Source organism: Castanea sativa, chromosome 1, assembly GCF_040712315.1.
Source record: "Castanea sativa cultivar Marrone di Chiusa Pesio chromosome 1, ASM4071231v1".
Classification (NCBI taxonomy): Eukaryota; Viridiplantae; Streptophyta; class Magnoliopsida; order Fagales; family Fagaceae; genus Castanea; species Castanea sativa.
In genome coordinates, this window is record NC_134013.1 from 30,636,794 (window position 1) to 30,661,995 (window position 25,202).

A 25,202-nucleotide genomic window follows, 5' to 3' on the forward strand; every position below is an offset into this window, starting at 1 on the left:
TGCAAAGAAAATCGTCAAGTAGTGAAGATTATATGAAAAAACTAGTGTACATTGAATTTATCGAACTAAATATCATACATATGTGATATTAGTTTAGAAAAAATTATAAGAAGAGGAGAGTATACCTAGTTACTTGACTGAGAAAGAAGAAAAAAAAATCTTATGCCTTCTCCAAGAATTGTTTTTGAGATTTCTGAGCTTACGCACTATGAAAAAAAAATTGTGAAAAAAAAATTGTGAATTATGTGCGGCTGGAGCTGGCCTTTTATAGTGCTGGTCAGACAGAGTTTAACTGCAATTAAAACTCATCCAGTAAAGACTGAATTGGCCAGGAAAAGAAGTCAAAATAAAGAAGAATTCTTGTACCTGATGGAATGGATAAAGCAGTGCGAATCCCTTTAATCTGTTGGGAATTAAATTCTATATAAAAAAAAAACAATTTTAAGTTGCAACGGACACTAACTCTTGTCTGTTACGCTTAAGAAAGTGCAAAAAAAAAATCATCATTGCAATTAAATAAGCAAGTTTGGGCTTATCCAAATGATGGAATTTCAGTCCTTATATAGTTGGGACACTGATATCAAGAAGTCTCAGGTTATTTGTTTAATTCCTACCTATCTAATCTAAGACCACTTTAGCTAGGAAACCAATTCCTTCTTGAGATTATCTTTTCATAGGAAGGGAATTCTTCTTCAACTCGGACTAGGAAAAAAGAAACGTGGATTCTTGCATGGTGGAGTTTTGCGTGCATTAGGACTCTTTTAAGTCATATACTTATCTGAAATTTAGTTCTATTGGAACTCTATAAATGAGTAACATTAGAACTCTTTTGAGTCTTGGTATACTTTGGCCATTGGATTTGAACGTGGCTACTATCACATTAGACAATCTCTACTTGGGCAGTGGACCAACAGTAGGATCATTGTGATATGGGGCAAAGAAAAAAAATATGTATATATGAAAGGCGCTGAAATTAGTTGCATCAAAGCGTGAAATTTGTCGAGACTTGATCACTTCCCATGTTCAAAATTGTGAAAATGACCAAGTCTCAAGGGGGCATTTGTAAGAGGCAAAATTTTAAGCCAATTATAAAATGCCACATTAAAATTTAGTGGCAAATTCCAAATTAATGTCATTAAATTAATTAAATTAGATAATGACATGTGTCATCCAAATTGACATCACACTGGCATATCAAAATTTGCCACATGTCATTTGGCCCACAAGATAAAGATAAACTTCCTATTCAAAATTTATGGATAATTATCTTTATTAAAATAAACTAAATAGAGATAATGATTTATCTTTGTTGATTATTATTTTTATCAAAATATGATATAGATAAATAGAGATAATTATCTCTAAGAAGAATTTGGGCCAATCAAAAGTCTACTACATACTTTCAAGCATATCAACTCAAAGTGGAGCTTATCCTCTAAAATCACTATAAATAGAGGACATCCCCTCTCATTTTAAAGGAAGTTTTCAAGAGACCCAAGCTCTGGAGAAATTATGTCTCAAGAATCTTTGAAGAACTTGAAGAACATTTGAAGAACATTCGAAGGGCTTGAAGAACTTGAAGGACAACAAATCTCTAACAAGCTTAAAGCCAGAGATTTGTTGTGAAGACCATTTGATCCATCTTTCAACCAAATTGAAGAAAATTTCGCGTTTGAGTCAAGACCATAAAGAAGATAGAATCAGAGGAGCATTTGTCAAAACTGAGATTGAACTCATTACTTGATTAATACAAAAAATATATTTGTAGAACTCATTTTTTCAATTTGTTTGATTTTTCTTCAATTGAGAAATTTGTGTTTACACTGGTATTTTTAAAGTTAAAGTGAGATGCATATCAGTATTCCATTAGTGTTTTAATGGGAGACCAAAAAAAATATTGATTTAGCAATTATGTGAAGTTCAAAAGTAAATTGACCAAAATAAATGTCTAATAACACTTTTCCAATTAAAAATGTCGGAAAATCTAGTCCAAGAAAAAAAAAAAAAAAAAAACCCCAAAATACTAATTAAACTAAAGAAAAAACAAGAAACCACGCAATTTCCATATTTAGAAAACAAAAAAGAAACAGTCAAAAATCAGAGCCCAAGTCATAACTGAAAGTCTGAACTCACAAGCTAACTGGGCAAATTTCAAAACTTCAAAAAAGAAACCCAGATTACAACTGCACTGCGTCACATGCGATCACCGCTCCTCCGTAGAAGACGATGCAGTGGTACTTCGTAGCCGCGCTCCTCACCATTCTCACCAGCTCTCAGGTCCCCCCAACCCCAATTTTTAACCCTAAATCTTAAAATTCTATTCTATTCTATTCTATTAGATCTCTTTCAATTTCAATAATTCAAATTTCCTAGCTATTCTTATTGCTCATTTATTTATTATTTGTAATTAAATGTGACAGGGAATTTTGACAACTCTATCTCAAAGTAATGGACACTATACCTATGACTATGGAACCGTTCCATTTCTAGCAGAATTTTTTAAGGTTTATTTGTTTGTTTTATTAATCAAACTATTCATTTTTACTTAATCATTTGATTAGCTCTGCTAATACTGCAATTACAATTGTTTAAAATTTAAATTACAGCTAGTGGTTTCTAGCTTACTTCTATGGCGAGAGCGCCGGGTATTACCATCTACTAGGATGACTACAGATTGGAAAAGCGTGCGCTTGTTTGTGATCCCTTCGGTTATATATCTATTTCACAACAATGTTCAATTCGCCACGTTGACTTATGTGGACACATCCACTTATCAAATCATGGGTAATTTGAAGATTGTCACCACTGGCATATTGTTCAGGTGCCTACATTGTACTTTTTTCGATGTCACATACAAAAAAGAAAAAGTTAGTTTGGAAATTTATTTATTATGTTGTTGATGTGGCGCCAAATAAATTCAGTGTCATGTTAGTTTTGTAAGTCTTTTGTAGTAGTTTTAGCATTTTTCTGTAATCTAATGTATGACTTTATTCCTTCGCCTTAAGTTAGTGTGTTGTTATTGTTGTTGTTGTTAATTGGCTGAATTAGTTGGTTTTGGTTTCGTGCTTAGGATATTCCTGAGAAGGAAGCTGTCGAATCTACGGTGGATGGCTATTGTTTTGTTAGCCATTGGAACAACCACAAGCCAGGTGATGAGTTGAAATTATTGTTATGATGTAAATTGGAGCTGGTTACGAACTTGAAAATGCAGTGTTTTGTGTGTGTATGAACTATAGGTCTAAATGTTTGATATTTTTAGTGGTGTAGTAATTCTGTTGGAGATCAATTCTTTTAATATGATTATTTTTGTTCTAGTTAAGTTAGTGTACTTGAATTAATGTGAGGCACTTCTTGCCTAGCATTTATATGGCATGGCGTACATTATAGGGACTGGAAAACCGATATTTGCTGAATCCATTTATAGGAATGTATTATTTGTATATTTTATAATCAGAAGTATAGCCTTTTATTCAAGTTTTGCCACCTTGTCGTTTGAATTGATCTGAAATGGCTACTTGAAGGACAAACAAGGGAGATCAGGAATTGGGCTAATTAGAGATAACATGAAAAGATAGTTTCTTTTTTTTTGTCCATTTTCTTTTCATCTGTAAGTGGGTCACTACCCTAACATTGATGTGCATTAGCTGTGGTTTTCCTGGATCTTGGAAACAGGGTTTCCACGATTTGACTGTTGAGTGAGTAATATTGTAGGACCTCTTACCCACAGCTCTCTGGTGATTGAAATACATCCACTGTGAGCTGAGGACAGTGAAACCTTATAATCAAACGATGAAGCAAACTACCGGTTCACAATGTGATGTGATAGACAGTTAATAAGCTTCTCCTTTGTGTTTCCTCTACCAAGTGCAGAAATCATGTGAAGTGCTTATGGCAAATGTTGTATCCATTTTTTTATAAGGTTGCAACAGCTCATTTCGTTCTTTGAATATCATCTTCTTTATTAAAGACAACAAAAAATGTTGGTGTAAAGCATTATATATGATGGTTCCATTGTTGCAGTAATTTTGTTGTTTATTTTTATCTGAAGTAATTTCTAATGCATTAAGATGGATCAAACTCTATGTAGTCATTTCCATTTTCTTTTTTGGTTGAGAGAATGCTTCTATTATTGCCTTTCTCAATGGTGTGTGATATGAACATCTATATGAAAAAGTGTCTCTTACATTTGAATTTTTTTCCTTTCTCTCTGAGGTGATGAAAACTTGACTGGATAATTTCTTGAGTAATGGCCTAAATCTGAGCTAAGTATTGATGTAACATGTGTAGTTTAACTATTCCATTTTCAATTATCGTAGATTAAAGGTTGTGGAGAAGCATCATGTGACTCTCTGTTCTCAGCACCAATCCAAGGATACATGTTAGGAATCCTATCTGCCTGTCTATCAGCATTGGCAGGTGTATACACAGAGTTTCTGATGAAGAAGAACAATGATAGCTTGTATTGGCAGAATGTTCAATTATATACGTAGGTATCTTTTCTCCACACAATAACTTGCTTTTTCTAGGGTAACATCAGCTATTTATTATCCCTTTGCATCTTGAGTAGCTGCATTAGAAACCCTCACCCATAAATCTTTCATTGTTGGAATTCTCGAAAGATGTTCGACATTAATCTCCCTCCCAAAAATGGCAATGAGATTTCAAGTGTTCCTCTGTTTTCAGTCCTTTTAAAATCAAATGAAGAAATATTGAATTTGCTGTGACATCAATTTCCTTTCCTGTTAGATATGTACTTGAATTATATTTTGATTGTCCTTTAGTGTGTCAACTCTCTTGTTTGTTCAGTATATCTACTACACCAGTTCATTTTCAGATATTTTTTCCTGCTCAGGTTTGGTGTAATTTTCAATATGGCACGGCTTCTTGTGGATGATTTCAGAAGTGGATTTGAGAGAGGTCCTTGGTGGAGCCGAATTTTCAATGGATATAATCTTACAACTTGGATGGTGGTATTAAACCTTGGATCCACGGGCTTGCTAGTGTCATGGTTGATGAAGTATGCTGACAATATTGTGAAGGTGATTGCTTTTACCTTTGAACTAATACCCATGGTTTTGTTATCAAATTTCTTTTGAATCTTTCATTCGCAAATATGTACTACATGAAAATGCTTATCAATGAAATATTCTATTGGTTCCCTTTTTCCCCCAAATGTTATATGACCTTTCAGTTGCATTTTGTGACTGATTTACTTGTTTAAGAGGCTTCATGGAACACATTAGTGTCATAAGTATAAAAAAATGGTACTTTAAACTAAGTTGTATCATCGAAGGTATGTTATGCACTGGGCTCCAAGCTTAGTAGGCTGGATCATTGAAGAGAATGCTTTCTCTAATTCAATAAAGAACTGTGTTTCCTCACTTTCATATGCAAATTAGGCTACTTCATCCTTTTCGTATGTGTATGTGTGTGTGTGTGTGTGTGTGTGTATATATATATATTATGAAAAAAATGCTTGAAGGGTCCTTGCCTGTCTTTTACTATTCTTAAAGTCAGGGATTTTTGAATTTGACCCCTAGTACTTATGATTATTGCGTATTCAAACAATTTGTCTAAAGGCAATTTTCCTGTTACAATCTCTTGTGCATTTGTGTTTTGTATAACTTGTATTCATCAAGGGAGATATGCCAATCTCACCTAGCTTACACTTCACTAGAATTATTTTCACTTCAGAACAGGACCTGATCATTTGCAGTGTATGCTTATTTCCTTGTTACTGGGATGTGACATTCTTAAGGGGAAATGGGTGAAGCAATTTGCGGCCTTTCAGACCAAAAACAGGAGACTTGACTCTTAGGTCATCGGTTAGTTAGCTGGCTTCAGTGGCTGTAAGCCTGTGCTATCCTAGTCATAAATTACTTTGAAACCTGCTACCATAGGCTGCAGTCCTGAGAGCATTTGGGCCTTAAAATTTTCTCTTCCTCTATTGTGGCCTCCATTGGATTAGGTCCACTCTTATTTGGTAGATTTTTGCATTTTAGCTGCTTAGTTTTTGCATACAACCTTATTGATGGAGCATCATTTCATATTTTCTTTATCTATTATTTGTTTTGGTTATGTAACATAAGATGTATGTGAATCCAATAATAGTACTTTTTTTTTTCTAATATAGTTTGTATAAAGTGTCCAGTAAACTGTGAAAACTGCTTAGAATAGTCAGCCTAAGGTTTTGGCAAAACTGCCATGTCAAGTACAGAAAATGTACAGACAAGTGGTGAATTCATTTAGGACAAGGTTTCACTTATTTGTACCTAAAAATCGTTGCACTTTTTTCCCCCTGTTGAGCGAAAGGCAAGCCCCTACTCCTAACAAGCATTCTGTTATCTTATCATCTGTGAAGTAAATAATGGTGCCTATTTTTGACCTTTTCCTGGGTAATAATACCTGGATCCAGAGGAGATCCAAAATTCCAGTTTTGGCTAATGAAAGACCCATGTTATGGGCCTTTTCTCCATGGAGAGTGGAGACACCCTTTTTAGAGCAAGGAATCTTTTTTCATTGAAGTTACACTCAATTTACCTCTGCCCTGGTCCCCGATCAGAGTGGTTGTGTGGAAAGATAAGGCTCTCAGAAACTAACAAAAGTGAAATTGTTTACACATTTTATTTAGATACCTCTTTATGGAGTTTCCTAGTAGAATACGTAGAATTTTCAAGTCCAACTTGAGCCCAATATGGGTTCTTCAATTAATGTGTTCTCTTCTTCTTACCTGCTGCTAACTTGTGCTTAAATCAGGTGTATTCCACATCAATGGCCATGCTGCTTACAACGGTTATATCTGTATACCTTTTCAGTTTCAAGCCTACACTGCAGGTAAGCTGCCATGCACTTTAAAGTCAAAAAGTTCTTGACTTTCTCTCTCTATATCTTATGCCTGTGTGTATTTTTTACTTGATCAATGATCATTTTTATTACTTTTCTTATCTTGCTGCAGCTGTTCTTGGGTATCATTGTCTGTATGATGTCACTACACATGTATTTTGCCCCTCCAAACATGCTGGTGGATATGCCATCACCTACTATAGCAGCTCCTGAAAATCTAAAAGAAATTTCTATTGAACGAAAAACAGATTCTTGATGATTGTCTCGTTCAGGGAAACTAATGATTTTATCAGGTGCCTAGTGGAAGTTGCTCCTAACTTGATGCAATGCTGCAACTAGAATATAATAGAGAGTGGGATGTCACAATATCCATTGAGAATCATCTGTAGCTGGAATCAGAACCATCGTGTAGTCATCCAGTTTCTTCATTGCTGTCAAAGACAACTATTCCCTCAGTAACAGTTACTCTCCCAAAGTTGTGAGAGAACAAATTAAATCCATTGTTTGTATGAATATACTGAATTGTAGATTTTTCTCTTAAATTCTTTTAGGAATATGTACTGGATATACTTCCTCAAAAATGTGTTCCACCTGTGTTTTTTTTTTAATATGTGACAGAGAATGGCAACAAGAAAGTTTTGGGAACCAGAATCTTTGAATCAAAATATTTTTTGGTTCTGCTTTGTTCTTTGTTTATCCTGGAATTTGCTTAACACTCAAATTTGTATGAGAGGCTGATGATACTTAGTTTGAACCTTACTGTTGCGAGCTTGTAACCTTGCTGCACTTGTAGAATTCTCCAGAGGCAGATGTGCCAATCTGTTTAAGGTTAGCAAAAACACATTTAATTTTCCTAGATTTGGACAAGTAAGAAATAAGAATAGTCTTACAACAGATGGTTACTAATTGAGAGCACTTGCAAAGTTTTTATTTATTTATTTATAAATTTTTTAGAATACTAGGTATTTTAACACACACGGGAAAAGGGGAGAAGATTTTAAAAAAATTGACAGTGATTTTTTTTTATTTTTAAATTCAAATAGCAGGATTTGATTTGTTGGGGTAACACGTAGGTTTACTTAGTCAGAAAAAATCCTCTCAATATGTTATTTCTATTACGCGTTGGAAACCAAGGTTTTCTAATGGAAAGTTTTCTTTAGTTGATATTCAGACTTGTAGAGGTGCTTAAGTTTCACCTAAACACATCTTGAAATAATATTGACAACATTTTTTCAAAACTGTTGAGGTGGTGTGTAGTGATTTGCGTTAATAAAGTGGTATGAATGGTAAGACCATATAAAAAATGATGTTTTTAATCACAACTTGCCGCATTAGGGTGGTGAAAAGGATTGTAATTTTTTTTTTGTTTGTGTGGCCCTAGCGAGTAATTAAATAGAAGTTACCATCATCTCCTAAACATCTCTCAGATAATTAAATAGAAGTTTCAGTTGAACGAAGAACAAATTCCTGATGTTTGTCCTATGCATGGAAACTAATGCTTTTAACAAGTGCTCATTTGGAATCAGTTCCATCCTTCAGACATCAATTCTTCTTCATAGCCTACAATTGCTGTCAAGATAACAATTCGACCTTCCATGAAAATTCTGCCGTTAGTTTGGTAACTTAAAAATTCTTTTAGGAATGTGTGTTGAATTTACTTGTTCAAATTCAAATTCCACTTGTGACTTCTTTTAGAAATAAGCATAAAAGATTGGCTAAAGTAAATTAGAGAAGGTTTCTGACTCTTGGAAAGCTACTTAGCATAGCTGAGCTTTGCTAAAAGAGAGAGTTTTGGTGGTTTGTTTACCTGGTTTTATTCCTTCTGCTTCAATTGTTTCTAGCACTAATGTCAAAACTTGGACATCAAACCAAGTAAATTCACCTTCATTGCAAGTATGTTAAGTAATGCATAAAAAAACAGTTCGTATTGTCGGGAAATTAGTCAGAACGTTTCAGGCACAAAATAAAGTGCGCTGGCCTAAAAATAAAATGTAGGAATAAAGTTTACAGTCTAATTCTTGCATTCGATATTAAATTTTTGAAAATGAATTTTTTGTTACAATTTCAAATTACCCATTGTCCTGGTTGTCCAAATCTTTCTAGTTTCTACTTTTCTAGCCTCTTGATTTTAGATTGGATATGGATATGTACATATGTAACATCAAAGCCGCAACTGGGATCATTTATTTTGTAACTTGAATAGAAAGCTCTAGAAGATGGATGGTCTAACACTGCATCTAGAACTGAATCAAATTATTTATCTTAAACAATTCAATTTGGACTCTGATATATAGTTTTCAATGTTGTTCAGGTGCATTAAATTGTGACTCTCAACCCCCAGCTCGCTTACAATAATTCTACTAAATATCCATCATAATGTTTAAAATCAAAATTCTTCACTTTCGAACATTAAATGCACTCATTCTTGATTTCTCTCTTCTAGCACATACCCTAATATTCTACTTTCTAGGATGTCTATTAAAGGACTTCTTGGCATTGAGTAGTGCTCAACTCAAAGACATAATAGAAAAGGGTAGGATGAGTGGAATTAGTTTTGCCAATACTGCTATTGCCATGCCTGGGCTAAGGCCAAATGGGCACCAAATGAACAAGAGCAACAACTGCCACCACTTCCAGATGCCTCTGCACTACCCAAGGTACAGAAAGAGTGACTATGAGACCATGCCTGAGTGGAAACTGGACTGCCTGTTGAATGAGTATGGATTGCCTGTCACTGGAGATGTCACCCAGAAGAGGAACTTTGCCATGGGAGCCTTTCTTTGGCCTTCCCAAGAATGATTTGAAGTCTATAGCAACACTATGTTCTGAGAACTTAATTATTAGTTTTCACTAAGTACTACCATAGATGATAAGCTTGGATTAGCTATGGGATAGATTTAGATTATGTAATCTTTAATACTGTAATGTTCATCTTTTGTGTATGTAATGTTTCTATGCAAATATAATGAAGATAGATATTCAACTTAAAAGTATGTGTATATATGTAATCACAGGTACAGAACTGCAGGCATGGTTGGGGTGGCCATGGCCCTCCAAAACTTATTAAGATTTGTAGTTGCGTTCTTAAATTTGAACATAATTGTAGAGAGTATATATCACCCTCCTAAAAATTCTCATTTTTAAAATATAAATCCGTGTGTTTTGTTTACTTTGACCCCCTTGATCTTAAAATTCTGGCCTCACCTGCGTCTATATGTTTTACAGCATTACATGGCCAGATTAAGCAGCTTCAATAGCCAGGTTTTTCACTGGCATTCATGAATCATCATGCTGGGCGTAAGGTGCCTACCAATCATCTCTCCCAAACCTGTAGAGGTGGGAATTGTGTGCACTGGATACGATGACTCCTGAGTGGTCATGTTGTGTCTAAAGACTCTAAAACTAAATAGGCTTAATTGAAAGGCCAGGTTTTCTACAGCCAGTGTGATGCTGTTGATGCAAGAAACAACTTTGTAACCATGAATAGGTTATTGTCTTAGTATTAATAGTGTCATGATTTGATTCCAATAAACTTTAATGTTTGAATCCTATACTATTATTTCATGATCATAATAAGTTTCACTGTGGTATCTTGGAAAGCAACTTGAAATGTCCAACAAAATTATTTTACATGCAATTTTTTTGGATTTTTGGCACAATTTCAGCACCTAATTGAATATTTAAGTTTGAACAAAAACATTGTTGTTCCTTTTCCTGCTTTCAGAAGCTCTTTGGTTATGTTTAAAAACTTGAGAACCTGTTGCCTTGCTTTCTTAATTCTGCCATTAAGTGGTAGGACCACTTTTTTCAGCTATTAAGTTCAATTTGATGGATACATTACGTAGACATGGATGAGATTTTTCATTTTTTTTTTTTTTTTTCGGATAAGGTGTGCTATGATATGACAAAAGAAGGATATCTAATAAGGGATGTATCACAAGTACAAGTGTTGTATGTGTAGTTTGCTTCTTAATATTTCTAATTAAATATGATAGCTACGCTTGACCTTCAACCCACGGCACAAACATTATTATCATAGAATGCCAAAATGTGAATCCCATGTATCATATATGAATGGTATCTTGTACGTACAGCACAGCTTTCTTAGGAATTGTACCTAGACTCACACTGTATCATAGCTGTTTAAAGGTTCTTGTTGCTTAAGCAGTTTGGACTTCATTTTTTAGTTGTCTAATCAATACAAGTAAATAGAGCCTTCAAGTGAATTATGCAGGTCTTATAATTCAACAAACATCTTGATTTTTCCGTAAGAAACCTACTGTATAGAGGGGTCCAATGCCAGAACACAGTTTTATGTTTTCCTATGACAATAAATCAATAATAGAAGATTCTTATGCCAGAGTGACCTTCTGCAAGTCAAGTTGCTAGGAGATAGACAAAAAAGGCAGAATTACCACGATGATTATTGTAGAGACATAGGAAAAAAAATTTCGAACTTTGATTATCTGAGGTTTAATTTGCCTCTGGTAAGGCAAAATTATAGTATGTTGAAAATTGCCTCAAATTCCTAATTAGATTCAGTTTGGTTTTCTTTGACGTGGAACGGAAGGTTTTTCCTTGGCGTGGAAGACAATGATTTTCTTTGACTTGCAAGACAGATTCTCCTTTATATGGAAGGAAAAAAGTTTTCTTGTTGAAGAAGTAATTGATGCCTTATTGCAAAGGTTCAGTGGTCTTGGTCCAAGGTTCCTTCCATATGAGAAGAAGAAAATACTCTTATAAGAAGAGAAGACTTTTAGATGAAGAGTTCTCCTGATAGAGGAGAAGATAGAAGAAGAGTAATTCAATAGTTCTCCTGATAGAAGAAGAGTAATTCAATAGTTCTTTTTAGGGTTGAGAGTTATGTAAGAGAGGTTGAGCATTATAATCCTTGTTGAATAGAATGGATTTTATCTCTCTCTCTCCCTCTCTCTCTTTCTCTTCGTGGAGGTAGGTAGTTTGCCGAACCACATAAATTTTTGTGTGTTCTCTATGTGTGTACGTATTTATTTTTTGTCTTTTGCTATTATTGATTTGGATCCCGGGGTGCATCATAGAATGCCAACATTATTTAACAAGACGTGTTACAAAATAATGTTATATGTTGAAATTTAAATTTTTAGAGGCGACACAAATTCTGTATTAAAAAATCTCAAAATATTTTAATAGTTATAACTTAAAGACAATAACATTGGATTCAATTATCTATTCGATGGAAAATTTTCAAGTGATGCAAGATTGTCTACAAATTTTTATTGTACACGTTTTAGAAACTAACGTGTCAACTCTTAAATTCAAAACAAAAAATAAATAAGAAATTTTTAATTATTCACTCATTAGTTTGTAAGGTATACTTAGTAAACTTTATAATATTACTAGCATCCTCATTTATTAAGTTGTTTATGTGATATTAATCAAATTCCTTATCATGTCGGTTTCCTTTTGTAGTAAAATGGGTAGTGGTTTTAGGCTTTTAGCATATTTTTTCCAAACATTTCTTTTATTCATATAAATTTTGGATGACCACGTGATGGCAGACAATTGAAGGTAGATTGTTTATTTATACATCATTTTGAAAGGCCCATTTATCAATGTAATAACTAATAACTCTCTTACTTTACTTTTTTTTTTTTTTTTTTTTTGGTAGAGAATTTCAACCTAACTCTCTTACATGTTAAGAGAATACCTAAATATTAATTGTGCTAAAAGGCAAACCCCTATATGCATACTATAACAATGTATAAGTTTAGCATATTTAATATTGCCTGTAATCTTACAATTTAAGTCAATTTTGTTCATTCTTCTCAAAAAAAAAAAAAAAAGAAGTTAATGTTGTTCATATATATAATTCCTTATTATTATTATTTTTTTTTTTTTGGGGACAAAATATCATGGTTACGACTTACGACCCTACATCTCATTTGATAAGGTTCATTATGCTTGATTATGTGATTGCTGCAAATCCCATAACGAAGTCTGACAATAATGACCCCCTCAAAAAAAAAAAAAAGTCTGACAATAATGAGATTGTAGACATAAAATTTGAAGCAACTTGCAACCACGTATTGGATTATATTAATTAGTTGAGAAGGACATGTGATTAAAGATAGTGATAAATCATTGCTGTGTGTTTTAATGGAGGTCAATCTAGCGAGTGATGCATAAATACTTCGGCATTCTTATCAGCTTTGTGCATTAGACTTTGAACTGCTGTGACTAATGACAAAGAGGTTTTTGCCAATTGAGCCTAAAGTGTCCATTTTAATAAAACGATTGATAATATTACAATTTGCTTTGAAACATCCCTATGTGCTATGCTATCCATTACACAGTTCCTTTTCTACCCTTAACGCTTTACAATCATGCTAATTGAGCTTAGATTTTGACAGAGCCAATTTTATGTATCTGTAAATGATATATCATATATAATTTATTATTTTGCATTTTCGATTGCAGTCCTTGTTATTAGTAAAAAAGAAAAAGAACAGAAAAAAGAGCAACATGCAATTTCTCAGATATATGGCTCGAATCTCAAACTGGAAGTAAGCTTCAATGCCACATAGATTAATAGATATATTATCACCAACTATTATCTTCCTTTGATAAAATTATCTTGACAGATTTCTCTAAATTTCTAACCTGTTTAAGCACTTCGAATTTATAAGACTTGCTTGTGAGTTCCAGTTAGCTCAGCTGGTAAAGTTTCTGATGGTTGTATAAAAGATCTGAGGTTTAATCTCTGCCTACACAAAAAATTGATTGACGTTTTGGTTTGATAATAAAAAGCTATTATCAGGAGTGGACGCCATAAGTTGAAACTCTCTAAAAAAAAAATTATAGGACTTGCTTCACCTTCTTATGTGCTTTACTAAGTTTTGTTTAGTAGTTGTATAAAACATATTATTACTGCAATTTGTTTTTCTAGAGATTGGCCACTTGTATTAGGGTCCGTTTGGTTGGAGTGAAATATGGAGGATATAAAAAATATCGAAGATAGAAGTGAAGAGAAAATTAATTTAATGACGGTTTAGTTGGAAAAAATGGCTGGATGGAAAATTGGCAAGGCCAAGTGTTTTCTTCCCTAGCCACCAAAATTCTATCTCCCTAATTTGGGGAGAAAAAAAATAGAGGAAAGAGGAATAGTTAATGACTGAACTACCCCCTCTTCCTTTTCGGTGGACTCACCGGTAACTTTTTCACTTCTACTTCTTTTTTCATCCCTCTACTTTCTTACCCTCCACCAAAAACAAACAAGAGAAACTAAAATCTTTTCTAACCTCCACTTTTCCATTCTTCCAACCAAATAGACCATTAACCTATTAGATCAATTTTATAGCTCCCTTAGCTAAAACGACTAATATTTAGGCATTCTCGAAACATGGAGAATGATGTTCACTCTTCTCACATTCATAGTGAGATCTATTAATTAAATTCATAATGGAATCTACCATTAATATAAGAGGAGAGAGCACAATTTCTTCATACTCCGAGCACAATTTCTTCGTACTCCGAGAATACCTAAGAATTTTTCAACTAAAATTGGATAACTTTTGTTGAATGTCTATTATGTAACCGTGTGGCGTGTGCTATTATAAAAGCTAACCATCATCAACTGTACAATGATTTGAATGTGTAGCTCGCTTCTTAAATAGCTCTCATTAAATTTGACAACTACCTGTAACCTCTCATCCACGGCATGAACATATATAATGGAATGCAGAAATGTCTTTCAATCAAGAAAGACAGCTTTCTTGAAAATGTTTAGTGTCACAGTATTTAATGATATTCTTACCATGTCATTGGCATTTTGTGGACTCTATCCTCAGGGACGGAACTACAATGAGGCCTGAGGGGCAATTTTCGCCCCCCCCCCCCCCCCAAACAGCCTTTGAAAAAAAAAAAAAAATCCCTAGTTTATATATTTGCATAAAAAATTTACTTTTGGCTCTAAAATTAATATACTTGGCCTCCCTCTCCCAAACAATTTACAAGCGGACTCATGAATGAAAAAAATTATCAAATCATTCATTATTTGGTTGTCCCAAGAATATCAAGAAAAACAGTTACAATGCATCTTTGTCAACCTCTAGTATTAATATTCCAACTTTTTAAAATTCTTGAACAAAGAACTTTGTCCTCCCTAAGTTTGAATCCTAGTTCTGTTTCTATCTATCCTTTCTTTGTCTTGTATAATGATGTGACTATATGAGTAGTAGAGCATCCAAGGAATTATGCAAGTCTTATAATTCATCAGCTTCTTAACCTATCCTTCATAAACTCACTTGTATTTGCAGCGAATAAAATAAAATAACCTTTTTTTTATAGATAATTTTATAGTTATAAAAAGACTAAATCGCAAACATTTTTAAAGTTTAGAGATATTTGAATTTTACAACTTGAAAGTTTAGAATTTAGATTTTATCCCTTGAAGTTCTATTATGTTTGTATCAACAGTCATTCCATCTATATTTTCCATTAAATGCCACATAAACTTGTCACGCGTGTTTAGCTTATTTAATAAAATAATAACACATCATTTTTGGAGTGTGCAATAACATGTTTAGGAAATTCATAGAATACTATCGAAGTATTTTATAATTGCCAAAAATAGTTATGCCTAGTGCTTTACCATTCATGGAAACATCTAAAGCCAAACAATTTTTCTGTGAAATTCAAATTTAGGAAGGAATTTGAAGTAGATAAAAGGAAGGATGACAGAAAGAAACGGGGATCCACAGAGAACAAGATTGATCAGAATTTGTACGTGTTATCTTCAGTATAGTTTAATCCTGGCACTATGAGTAGCTTGGCGGTTTTTTTTTTAGAGAAAGTTTCAACCTATGACGTCTGCTTCTAATGATAGCTCTTTATCATTAGACTAAGGTATCAATCAGTTTTTGGTGTAGGCGGAGATTGAATCTCAAATCTCTTATACAATTATCAGAGATATTACCAGTTGAAATAATTGGAACCCAGAGCTTAGCGGTTAAATTGACTATTGTATTGAAAATTTGAAATATCCAGTGAGATTTCTAGTTGAATTTGTATTTGTTCAAATTGAATTAATGAAAGGTAGTCTTTATTCCCTTGAGTGTGAATCTCATTGATTACTTGTTACTTTACTGAATTTTTATGTCGTAAAGTCCTTTTAATTGAAACAACAACACCTTGCCCATAACACATTAAGTCATTATAACACCTTCCTCGGTTTGATCCTCGGTTCTTAAAGTCCTCTTAATTGAATATTTTGATTGAATTTTTATGAGTCTTAAAGTCCTCTTTATATAATTTTTTTTTTGTGCGTTTGGAATTGCCTTGTTATTTTAGTACATTAATGTGTTTTAAAGTCCTCTTTTTTTCTTTTTTTTTTGAGGAGTTTTAAAGTCCTCTTAATTGAGGTAATTCCAAATTCACAAAATTTGGTAAACACTTTCTCAGGTATTCAGTGGTGAGCTTTCTTAGGAAGGTGAGCTGATATGGTTTTTCTCTAAAAAATGGTAATTTGGTTGACTAAGAGCATCTCTAGCAGATTCTCCAAATTTTTGTACTGTTTGAAGAATGAACAGTGACTTTTACCTTTTAGCTACCCACTTTTTCAAATATACTTTCCAACAGATTCTCTATCCCATTATCTATCTCATTTAAATATTATTTCTTCATTTATTATTTATTCTTTTTTTAACAACTACACATCTTCCAACATTTTTTTAATCAATGTCTGATTATTATAATAATAATAAAAGACATTTGAAGAATGAATAGTAACCCATCAGATTTGATGAGCTACTGTTCATGAGCCAAAAAAAATTTAGAGTTTAGAGAATCTATTGGAGACCATTTTTTTTGTTTCATTCTCTATTATAGAAAATATTTGGCCTTTAGCTACTCCATTGGAGATGCTCGTACAACCCAATTTGTTAAATTCGAGGGATAATTAGGCCTTCATTTGTTAAAGGAGGCTTTGTGTTTCATTTTGTTTTTGCATGGCAGGTATGTGAATTCCCTTTGGGTGTTTGGGCTTTGCATGTTACACGAATAGCTCATGGGTCTCAAATATTACTAATTTGTGCTGGGCCTGGTCCTCACACAGTGAAAGGAAAAAAATATGGAACTGGGATCCAGGCCCAGCCAAGGATACTTAGCTGGGTTGGACTTTGTAGGCTCAGGCTGATCAGTTTGGTGGGGCTTGCTCTGCCAATTTATGGCCCAAAGTCATACCTTATGGGCTTTGGCCATACAGTGCACAGCTTGACTCTTTTTATTTTGGATAAAATTTAGATACAATACCTTAAGTTTTATTCCTTAAGTTTCCCTTTTAAAATTTAGGCATATGACTATTTAACTAAGAAATGTACTTTCATCTCATGAGAAAAAATCCACATGGCAAAATTTTAAAATTGGAACATGAGGAACATCACTTAAGTATTGTATATCTGCTGACACAACAAGACAATAATAGTGCATTCCACCAATATAAGACAAGCAATTGTGCACCTTTTGAAGCAACCCACCAAGGCAATAATACATTATCTTCTGCAAAAGCATTCCATTATTGAATCTCACTACTAGTAAATTCAGAAGATCCAAGGCAGCTCTTGCAATATAAATACCATACTATATCTTGAACATAAATATAAATACCAATATATATATGTGTGTGTGTGTGTTAAATTGTTATTGAAAAGGAAAATATGTCAAATAAGAGAAAATGCCATTTAAAATCATATATCTAATGTGGGATTTTGGGCACGAGAAGAGTCACTGACTTGAGTGTAAAGCTAAGTTGGCAACTGATAACGGGCAATGACAAATTCTGGGTCAAGTTGATGACTGAATAATATTTGAAGAATTCTTCATTTCCCAATGGTGCTTATAATCGTATGCCAAGTAATGCATTCAAATGTAAGTTCATTTGATGAGCCAATCTCGAATCAAATTAAAAAAAGAACCATCTCAAATTCTAGTAGTAAGTTCATTACTGAATATGCTTTCACATATAAATTAGGTAGAAGTAAAGGCAGTAATAGACTAATATTAATAGCATTACTTACAGTCTCTTTAGCTTTTCACAAAGGCCTTAATTAATTTAACTTTAGAAGGTGTATAATCTAATCTCTACCACTCTCAACTGTACTGCAGAATTTGATTGGTAGCCTGTAAATATTGAATTGGATATAAAAACTTACCTCTCTTTTGGTCTTTTGTGGGGTAGGATTTTTGTTTTGTACCAGGATAGGCTAATTTTTTAGCCCATATAGCATGGCAGCTTGGGCTGCTTCTTGCATTAGCTTTGGGGTCCATTTCTTCCATCGCCCTTAGTCATGCTCTAACTGCTTTTTGTTTCTTGCTTAGTTGATTTCCTTTATCTTTTTTTTTTTTTTTTGGCTGAATATTTTCCTTTATTCATTAAAAAGAAAACAAAATAACATCTTGCACTGGCACATGTTAAAATAATACTAATTGAAGGTGGTTTTTCTCTGTACGCATGGGTTCGTATGTGTTTGTGTCTAGAACATTGAACTTGGTGGAGTTTACAACTACAACACTGCTATTGACACTATTATGCACAATAAATTCCACAGAAGTGGTTGGCTGGAGGAGAAAAAGTAATGAATACATAAGTGATAAGTGTGAATTGTGCCCATCACTCACGGTCCACTATTTCAATAATTATGAAATTTGTTGTGAGAAAAGTTATGTTTGTAGTATTCATGGTGTCTAGAATTTTTTAAACACTTGACAATTCCTCATCTGTGTATAGTACCCGTCGCACACGTACAACTTAATTACAATAAAAAAATCTTTTCGGGATGGCCCTAAGGCACTAGTTAAGTATTTCAAACTTAGAATTTCATTAATCTCATGAGACCTTTAGAATCACTACATCAATAATTGAGATTTTGAGACCCATGAATGTGTGATTCAACCAATTTCATTGCATCCACATCTTGTTCAGTCTTTCTTTATTTTCCTTTTTTGGTTCTAGAAATGAAGAAGAAAAAGAAATATCTTCTTTCTTCCGCTTGAATCAGAATAAGATCCAATTTGTGAAAGACGGCCTTTATTAATTGAACAGGATGTTTTGGCATAAATGTTTGTGGTTGTTGAATGTTCCAACTTGTAGAATGAGACGAATATTTGTTGGTCTTTGTTGGCAATGGCAACTAAGAGAAGGTTCAAAAGTATAGCTGCCAGAGAAACTAACAACTAATTCCACCTTGGCAACCAATTCGTTGTTCTAGCCACTTGTGCATTAGTATTATTTTATAGAATCACAAAACTGCTGTCATTGCATTCCAGAATGTAAATCCTCATAATAAAATTAAAAAAATAAAAATAAAAATGGTTGTATGTCTCATAGGCATTTTATATGGTCCACATCTCTCTATTAAGGGGGAAAAAAACAGAATTTGGGGATAATGATGTCTTGAACGATCATTACCCAAGTTTGGTGCCTACAAGCAAGGAGAGAAAAAACGACAATGAGTTTGCTTTGTGTGTTTGGATGATGGAAGGGGAAGAAGGAAATGAATTGTAATTCTTTGATTTAGGTTTCAAAGGGGGAAAAAAAGGAATGTAAATTATAATAAATGACTTTACCTTTTACCCATTGAAAATAATGTCTAAATACACATATAAAAAATAATACAATAATGTCTAAATACTCCATTTGATTAGATATGACAGAAAGACAAAGTGAAACTGGATCATGGGTGTTCCGTTCTCGTTTTAGGGAAGGAAAATTCCGTGCAAAATATGATAGCACGAAACAAATGCTACTGCTAAATGAAGTGATCATGACAGGTTAGATGTTAAATTATTAACTTGAGGTTAAAAAGTAATTGAATAAATAAGATTCCATCTTATATCATCTTTACAACTAATAAGGAGAAAACCAAAAAAATGCAAAAAATTAAGAATTCCAAATAAATGTTCTCCCACCACATAAAGAGTAAATATGAAATACGAAATATGAAATAGCCAAAATAAAATTTAAGAGAGATGAATTAAAGTAATAAACGAATAACTACTAAACTTAAGTTTTTCATTAGTGATCTTCAACAATGTATGGACAAAAGTCACAAAATGTTCAAATTGTCAAGGCTTATAAAGTTAAGCCTTTAAACTAAAAAAGAGGGTAAGGATTTAATTTGTCAAAAGAGAACCATTTTGAGGGGTTTATTGTTTTTGCAATTTCTCCCCTAAAATATTTTTTTCTTACTTCCATTGTTTTCCCCTTCTCTACATCCCTTTCAACCAAACAAAATATAAATATCAAATTAGGAGAAATAAATAGCAAAAAAGGCTCAATTATTTCATATAACATGTCTTCGTTTCATAATACAAGATGTAGATGCTCGCCATTTCTCTTCATGATAGAAATTTTACTTTTTTTTATGAGTTTAAACATGTTCAAAATGCTATATCATTTAAAAATTTATTTGACCAAATAAGAAATGTTAACTAATTGTGGGTTTTAATTAGTTTAATTAGTAAAGCCTCTTATTGTTGAATAAGATATTTGAAATTCAATCCTCACTTATAACAAAAATTAATTGGTATTTTGACCTAATGATAAAGAGTAATTATCATACAACAGACGTCATAGATTTAAAATACTATTATATCTATAATAAATAAATAAATAAAAAGGAATGTTAACTAATTTTAACTATAATGAGAATTGTTTATTTCAAGTTTTTTTGGGTGAAAGAATGGAGAAGATTAAATTATTGAAAAAAATATAAGTTTATGATCATAATGGCTACTATACCCTAAAAATAAAAATACAAAGATACCTTACCCAAAATAAAAACAGATATCTCAAAATTGTCTAATATTATTCAATGAATTAGGAAAATGTATATATTTTTTCTATACTAATGAGATGAAGGGTTAAATAATAAGTTCAAAAGATTATTCACATTTGAATGTATTGATTTTAAAGGTTTTGAATAAATATTACAAATCTAAAAATGTATTTAACAACATATTGAAATGTCATTTAAAGTGGTAAACAATATAACATATAGCACCATGTATATAGTTGTATGCAAGATCCTTCGGATACCGTTTCTACTATACTTGAGTAATTTTTTATTAGAAAAGAAAAAGAATTTTAAAAAATTACTATAAAAAAAAAACTTTTACAAATTAATATAAGAATTTTAACCACTACATTTATAATATTTTTTATAACAAATTTTTAGTGGTAAATTATTACTGATTTTAATTTAAACCCACAATTAAAATTACTTTATTACCAACATTGCAATTTCTCAATTAGTAAATTACCCATAATAAAAATTAATTAAAATATTTATTTATTATTCGGTTGAAATCCACCGAATGCAATAAATTGACAAGTTTGTTTTTGCCCTCTATATGTGGGGTGTGACTGTGTACTTGTACCAGTATATTAACATTTTTGGACACAGAGCCAAAACCAAAACCGAAAGGAAAAGAAAAAGAAAGGAGGAAAGGGAATAAAATGGTAAAAAAATGGAGAAAGACGAAAAGGAGAGAGAAGAAAAATAAAAGTGGGCGAATGAGGAGGGCAGCATATGGTAATGGCGCCAACTAAGGAAAGTTACAGACTGTCAGACCAAAAGCGAAAGGAAAAAGTCTGTCGTCTGCTCTTCTCTGTATAACTGTCATGTCCATTGTCCGCTCACAACTCACATGCTCTCGCTCCCAAATATGCGCCCTCATCCTCTCGACCCCACTCTGTCCTTTTTCCCCTTTACCGGTTTTCTCTCTCCTCAGCTTTTTTTTCTTTGAAAAGTTAATAATAAAACTAAGATTTTAATAACGAGTACCCTAACAATAGTATACCAATTTTTAAAAAAAATTTATTGAAAATTGAAAAATTTTTAACAGTTTTTTCAATTTTCGATAAAATTTTTTTAAAAACAAATTTATTAGTATATGCCTTAAGGACATACATTAATTGAATTCATAAAATTAACATATAGTAAGTTGGAGCTAATATTTTTCAAAAAATTTCAAAACTAATCAATTTCACACCTAAGCTAACCTTTTTTTTTTTTTTTTCTTTTTAATTTTTTTTTTACTTAGTTAGAATTCTACTCTAGCATTGTGTGAAACTCATTCTTATAGACTTGAGCCACCAACTGCTATTCTCATATTCCATAAATACTTATATTTATAAAGTGACCGTCATGTCAATGGTGTGTAGTGATAATCCCTGGAGCCAATTTAGTCCCTGATTAATGATTAAGTTGATTTTAAAGACCAAATTGGTTAGTTTTGAAAAGTCTTGAACTTAATTGACATTAATCCAAACTTTATGCTATATTTGGAAGTTTGAAGGGAGAGGAAAGTAGAGTGGAGGAGAGTAGTGGGAAGGAGAGTAAAGGGGAATGATTATCCTCCACCTTATTTAGATGTTTTTAAAATTAAGTAAGGGGAGGGGAATAATTAACATTTTCATAGTTTGTAATTTTGTTAATATGGTAAGGGTAAATTTGGTAATTTATTTGGTCAAACATTTCTATGCTCTAAGTTCTGTTTGGAATCCGCTTATTTTGCTAAAACTAAAAACTTTTTTGCTGAAATTACTGTAAATAAAGGTAAAAGTTAGCTGGAATAATATAGTAGAACCCATGAATAGTACCAAAAAGTATAATGAGCCCATAAATATTAACAAAAATAAGCTGAGTAGTAAAATAAATTGGCAAAAAATAAGCTATCAAAACGCAACCCTACTTTTCCTCCAATTCTCTCAAATTTAGGGAATTAAAAATAAGAAGTTAAAAGTAATTAGACCGCTCCTCTCTTTAAAAACATCCAAGCAAGGTACGAATATATCACTGAAATTTACCCCAAAAAAAAAAGAAGGTTAAAATACATATATCACCGTAAATTTGGGTTAATACGTAAATCAGATCCAAATATTTTAAGACCAATGATCACCGCGATGAAAATGAGAAAAATAATTTTGGATACAGCTGAAAACTGAAAATACTGTAACAAAATAATTTTTAAATGTGTGAATAGTATTGCGGGACCTATTTTTAATAAAAAAATTGTTGAAAATTGCGTGCACAGTGCATGAACAGTGCGCACACTATGCACGCACAATGACTTATCCCCGCAGAAACGGGCAACAAGGAAAAATAGAATAAAATAAAATAAAAAGGAAAACGCTGAACGCATTCAGCGCTATCCAAACCAAGCTTTAAGTAATAGTTTAAAAATTAAGTTGATCCGTTAAGAAAAGTCTTAAACTTAACTGGTTTGCTGGCACTAGGCCAAGATGGCAAGATGTTAACTATGCATTGTGCACACACTGTTTATGCAATTTTCACACACTGTGCACGCACTGTTTACGCAATTTTCAGCAATTTTTTTTATTAAAAATAGGTCTTGTAATACTATTCACATATTTAAAAATTATTTTCTTACAGTATTTTCAATTTTCAGCTTTTAATTTTCAGTTTTCAACTTTATCCAAACAGACCCAATATTTTACCAAACCCACCTGTATCTGTATGTACTATAATTATAAAAGAAAAAAAAACGCTTTTGATTCATAACCCTCCTATCACATCCTCATATTCTCAGTACAGCCACAGCCACAGCCACAGCCACCACCTCTTAAAAAAACAGAAGAAGAGAAACACTCATTGCATTTGTAATTTGAGTGACCATTCTATCTCTCGCGCTCTCTCTCTCTGCGTGTCGCTTGGAGAGGCGTCGCAGAGAGAGATCGGAGGTTAGGCTTTAGTTTTTGGTTTGTATTGTATTTGTGGTTGTACCCTTCAGTTGAATTTTCAAAGCAAGGAAAAGGAAATGGCGGTTCCAAGGATTTCATTGGGAGTTGTTGCTGTTTTGGTTCTCCTTTTCGCTATTTTCTTGCCTTCCGTTCACCCTCAAAACCTCGCTCCAGCTCCTGCCCCTACCAGTGACGGTACATCTCTCTCTCTCTCTCTCTCTCTCTCTCTCTCTATATATATATATTGCAGATCTGATATGTAATGGTTTGGTTCATTGCAATGTGAATCTGAGTTTTTTAAGGTTTCTTTTGGGTATTGGGTAAAACTCAAATCTAGAAAATGAGCTTTGGAAAACTATATTGTAGGATGTTGAGTAACAAAACAAAAGGAAAGAAACTATGTTAGAAGATAAGGGACAATTTAACTTTTTGAAGATTACCCTTTGTTTTGAACTTGCAATCTTGTCCTCCACCTTGAGGAGAGAGAAGTGTCATGAATTTTTTTTGAAAGAAAATGTGAGGCTTTTCTTTCTTTCACATTTTTTGTGTGAAATTATTTGATACTCCAAAAGTAATGTTCCTTATTCTTGCTCGAATGAATAATGGGTCACATGATAAATTTTAATTAGTAAGACTCACAATTATAACTGAGAAATGAATATTGCTCCATAAGAATTGAATAATTTCTCATTACAACTTTGATTACTTTTATATTTTTAGAACTTTGATTGTAGTCTCTGCTGTGAAATGTAGCTGATGGGGTTGGTATTGTTAATGTGTGTTCGCAGGGACATCAATTGACCAAGGTATTGCGTATGTGTTGATGGCGTTGGCTTTGGTGCTCACATACCTTATCCACTCTGCGGACATGTCCTAAAGCTTTTAAATTTCACATGGAATTTCCAGGCTGAGAATGGGTTTTTGAGGGATGAGGTTGAAAATGCAACGGCAAATGTAATGTTGGGAATTGAGAAAGGCGTTTCTAGGTGGGGCTGGTGTTTTGTGTTCGTGTTTGTGTGTGTGTGTGTGTGTGTGTGTGACACTGTTGTGGGATGGGTATGGCTGTGTATGTAGTTTTCTGACATTTAACAAATTGTTGTTGGGGATAGTGGCTGCTGTTAATGTTATTATTCAATTTGGTGGCAGTCTAATATTCACCTTGCTCTTCTCTGAAACAAATCTTTTTTCTCATTTATCTGCCTCTTTCGTTGTCTTAATTACTCTCTGTATAAGGGAAATAGCACTACTTTCATTGGTCTCGTTTTGCTATCTCATAATTTTAAGGGTGATCACTATTGTTAAAATGAAACATGAACACATGCTATGACCTAGTCGAACATACAAGAGATGAGAAATTTTGAGCCCCAAATTTGATAAGAGTATTAATTGAAACCAATGTGTGGTGGTTTATCTTTGCCTTCTCTTCACCAAACAAAGCGTTTTTGAATTTACTCAATTTTGAATTAGTTTCAGTTATGGACCTTATGGTTGAACTACACAATATAATTATATGTTTCATAAAGCGCATTTAATAAGGAGACCATTACTCATTAAACGCATCTTATAGGGAGACCAATAATCGGTTGTGCTTTGCACGTTACTACGTTAATGGGCATTAAAT

General features: G+C 32.9%; 2 protein-coding genes across 2 annotated transcripts; both read left to right on the forward strand.

Annotated features, from left to right (window-relative positions):
• Positions 1-2,089: 2,089 nt before the first annotated feature.
• LOC142639730 (CMP-sialic acid transporter 1) lies at positions 2,090-7,526 on the forward strand. Its single transcript, XM_075813870.1, has 8 exons — positions 2,090-2,277; positions 2,421-2,504; positions 2,607-2,821; positions 3,071-3,149; positions 4,317-4,486; positions 4,853-5,039; positions 6,757-6,834; positions 6,956-7,526. The coding sequence occupies exons 1-8, from the start codon at positions 2,227-2,229 to the stop codon at positions 7,097-7,099; spliced, it is 1,008 nt and encodes a 335-aa protein (XP_075669985.1). The 5' UTR covers positions 2,090-2,226; the 3' UTR covers positions 7,100-7,526.
• A 15,878-nt stretch (positions 7,527-23,404) lies between these two features.
• Positions 23,405-24,760, forward strand: LOC142618532 (arabinogalactan protein 41). The gene is made up of 2 exons (XM_075791486.1): positions 23,405-23,776; positions 24,370-24,760. The coding sequence occupies exons 1-2, from the start codon at positions 23,659-23,661 to the stop codon at positions 24,456-24,458; spliced, it is 207 nt and encodes a 68-aa protein (XP_075647601.1). The 5' UTR covers positions 23,405-23,658; the 3' UTR covers positions 24,459-24,760.
• Positions 24,761-25,202: the final 442 nt, after the last annotated feature.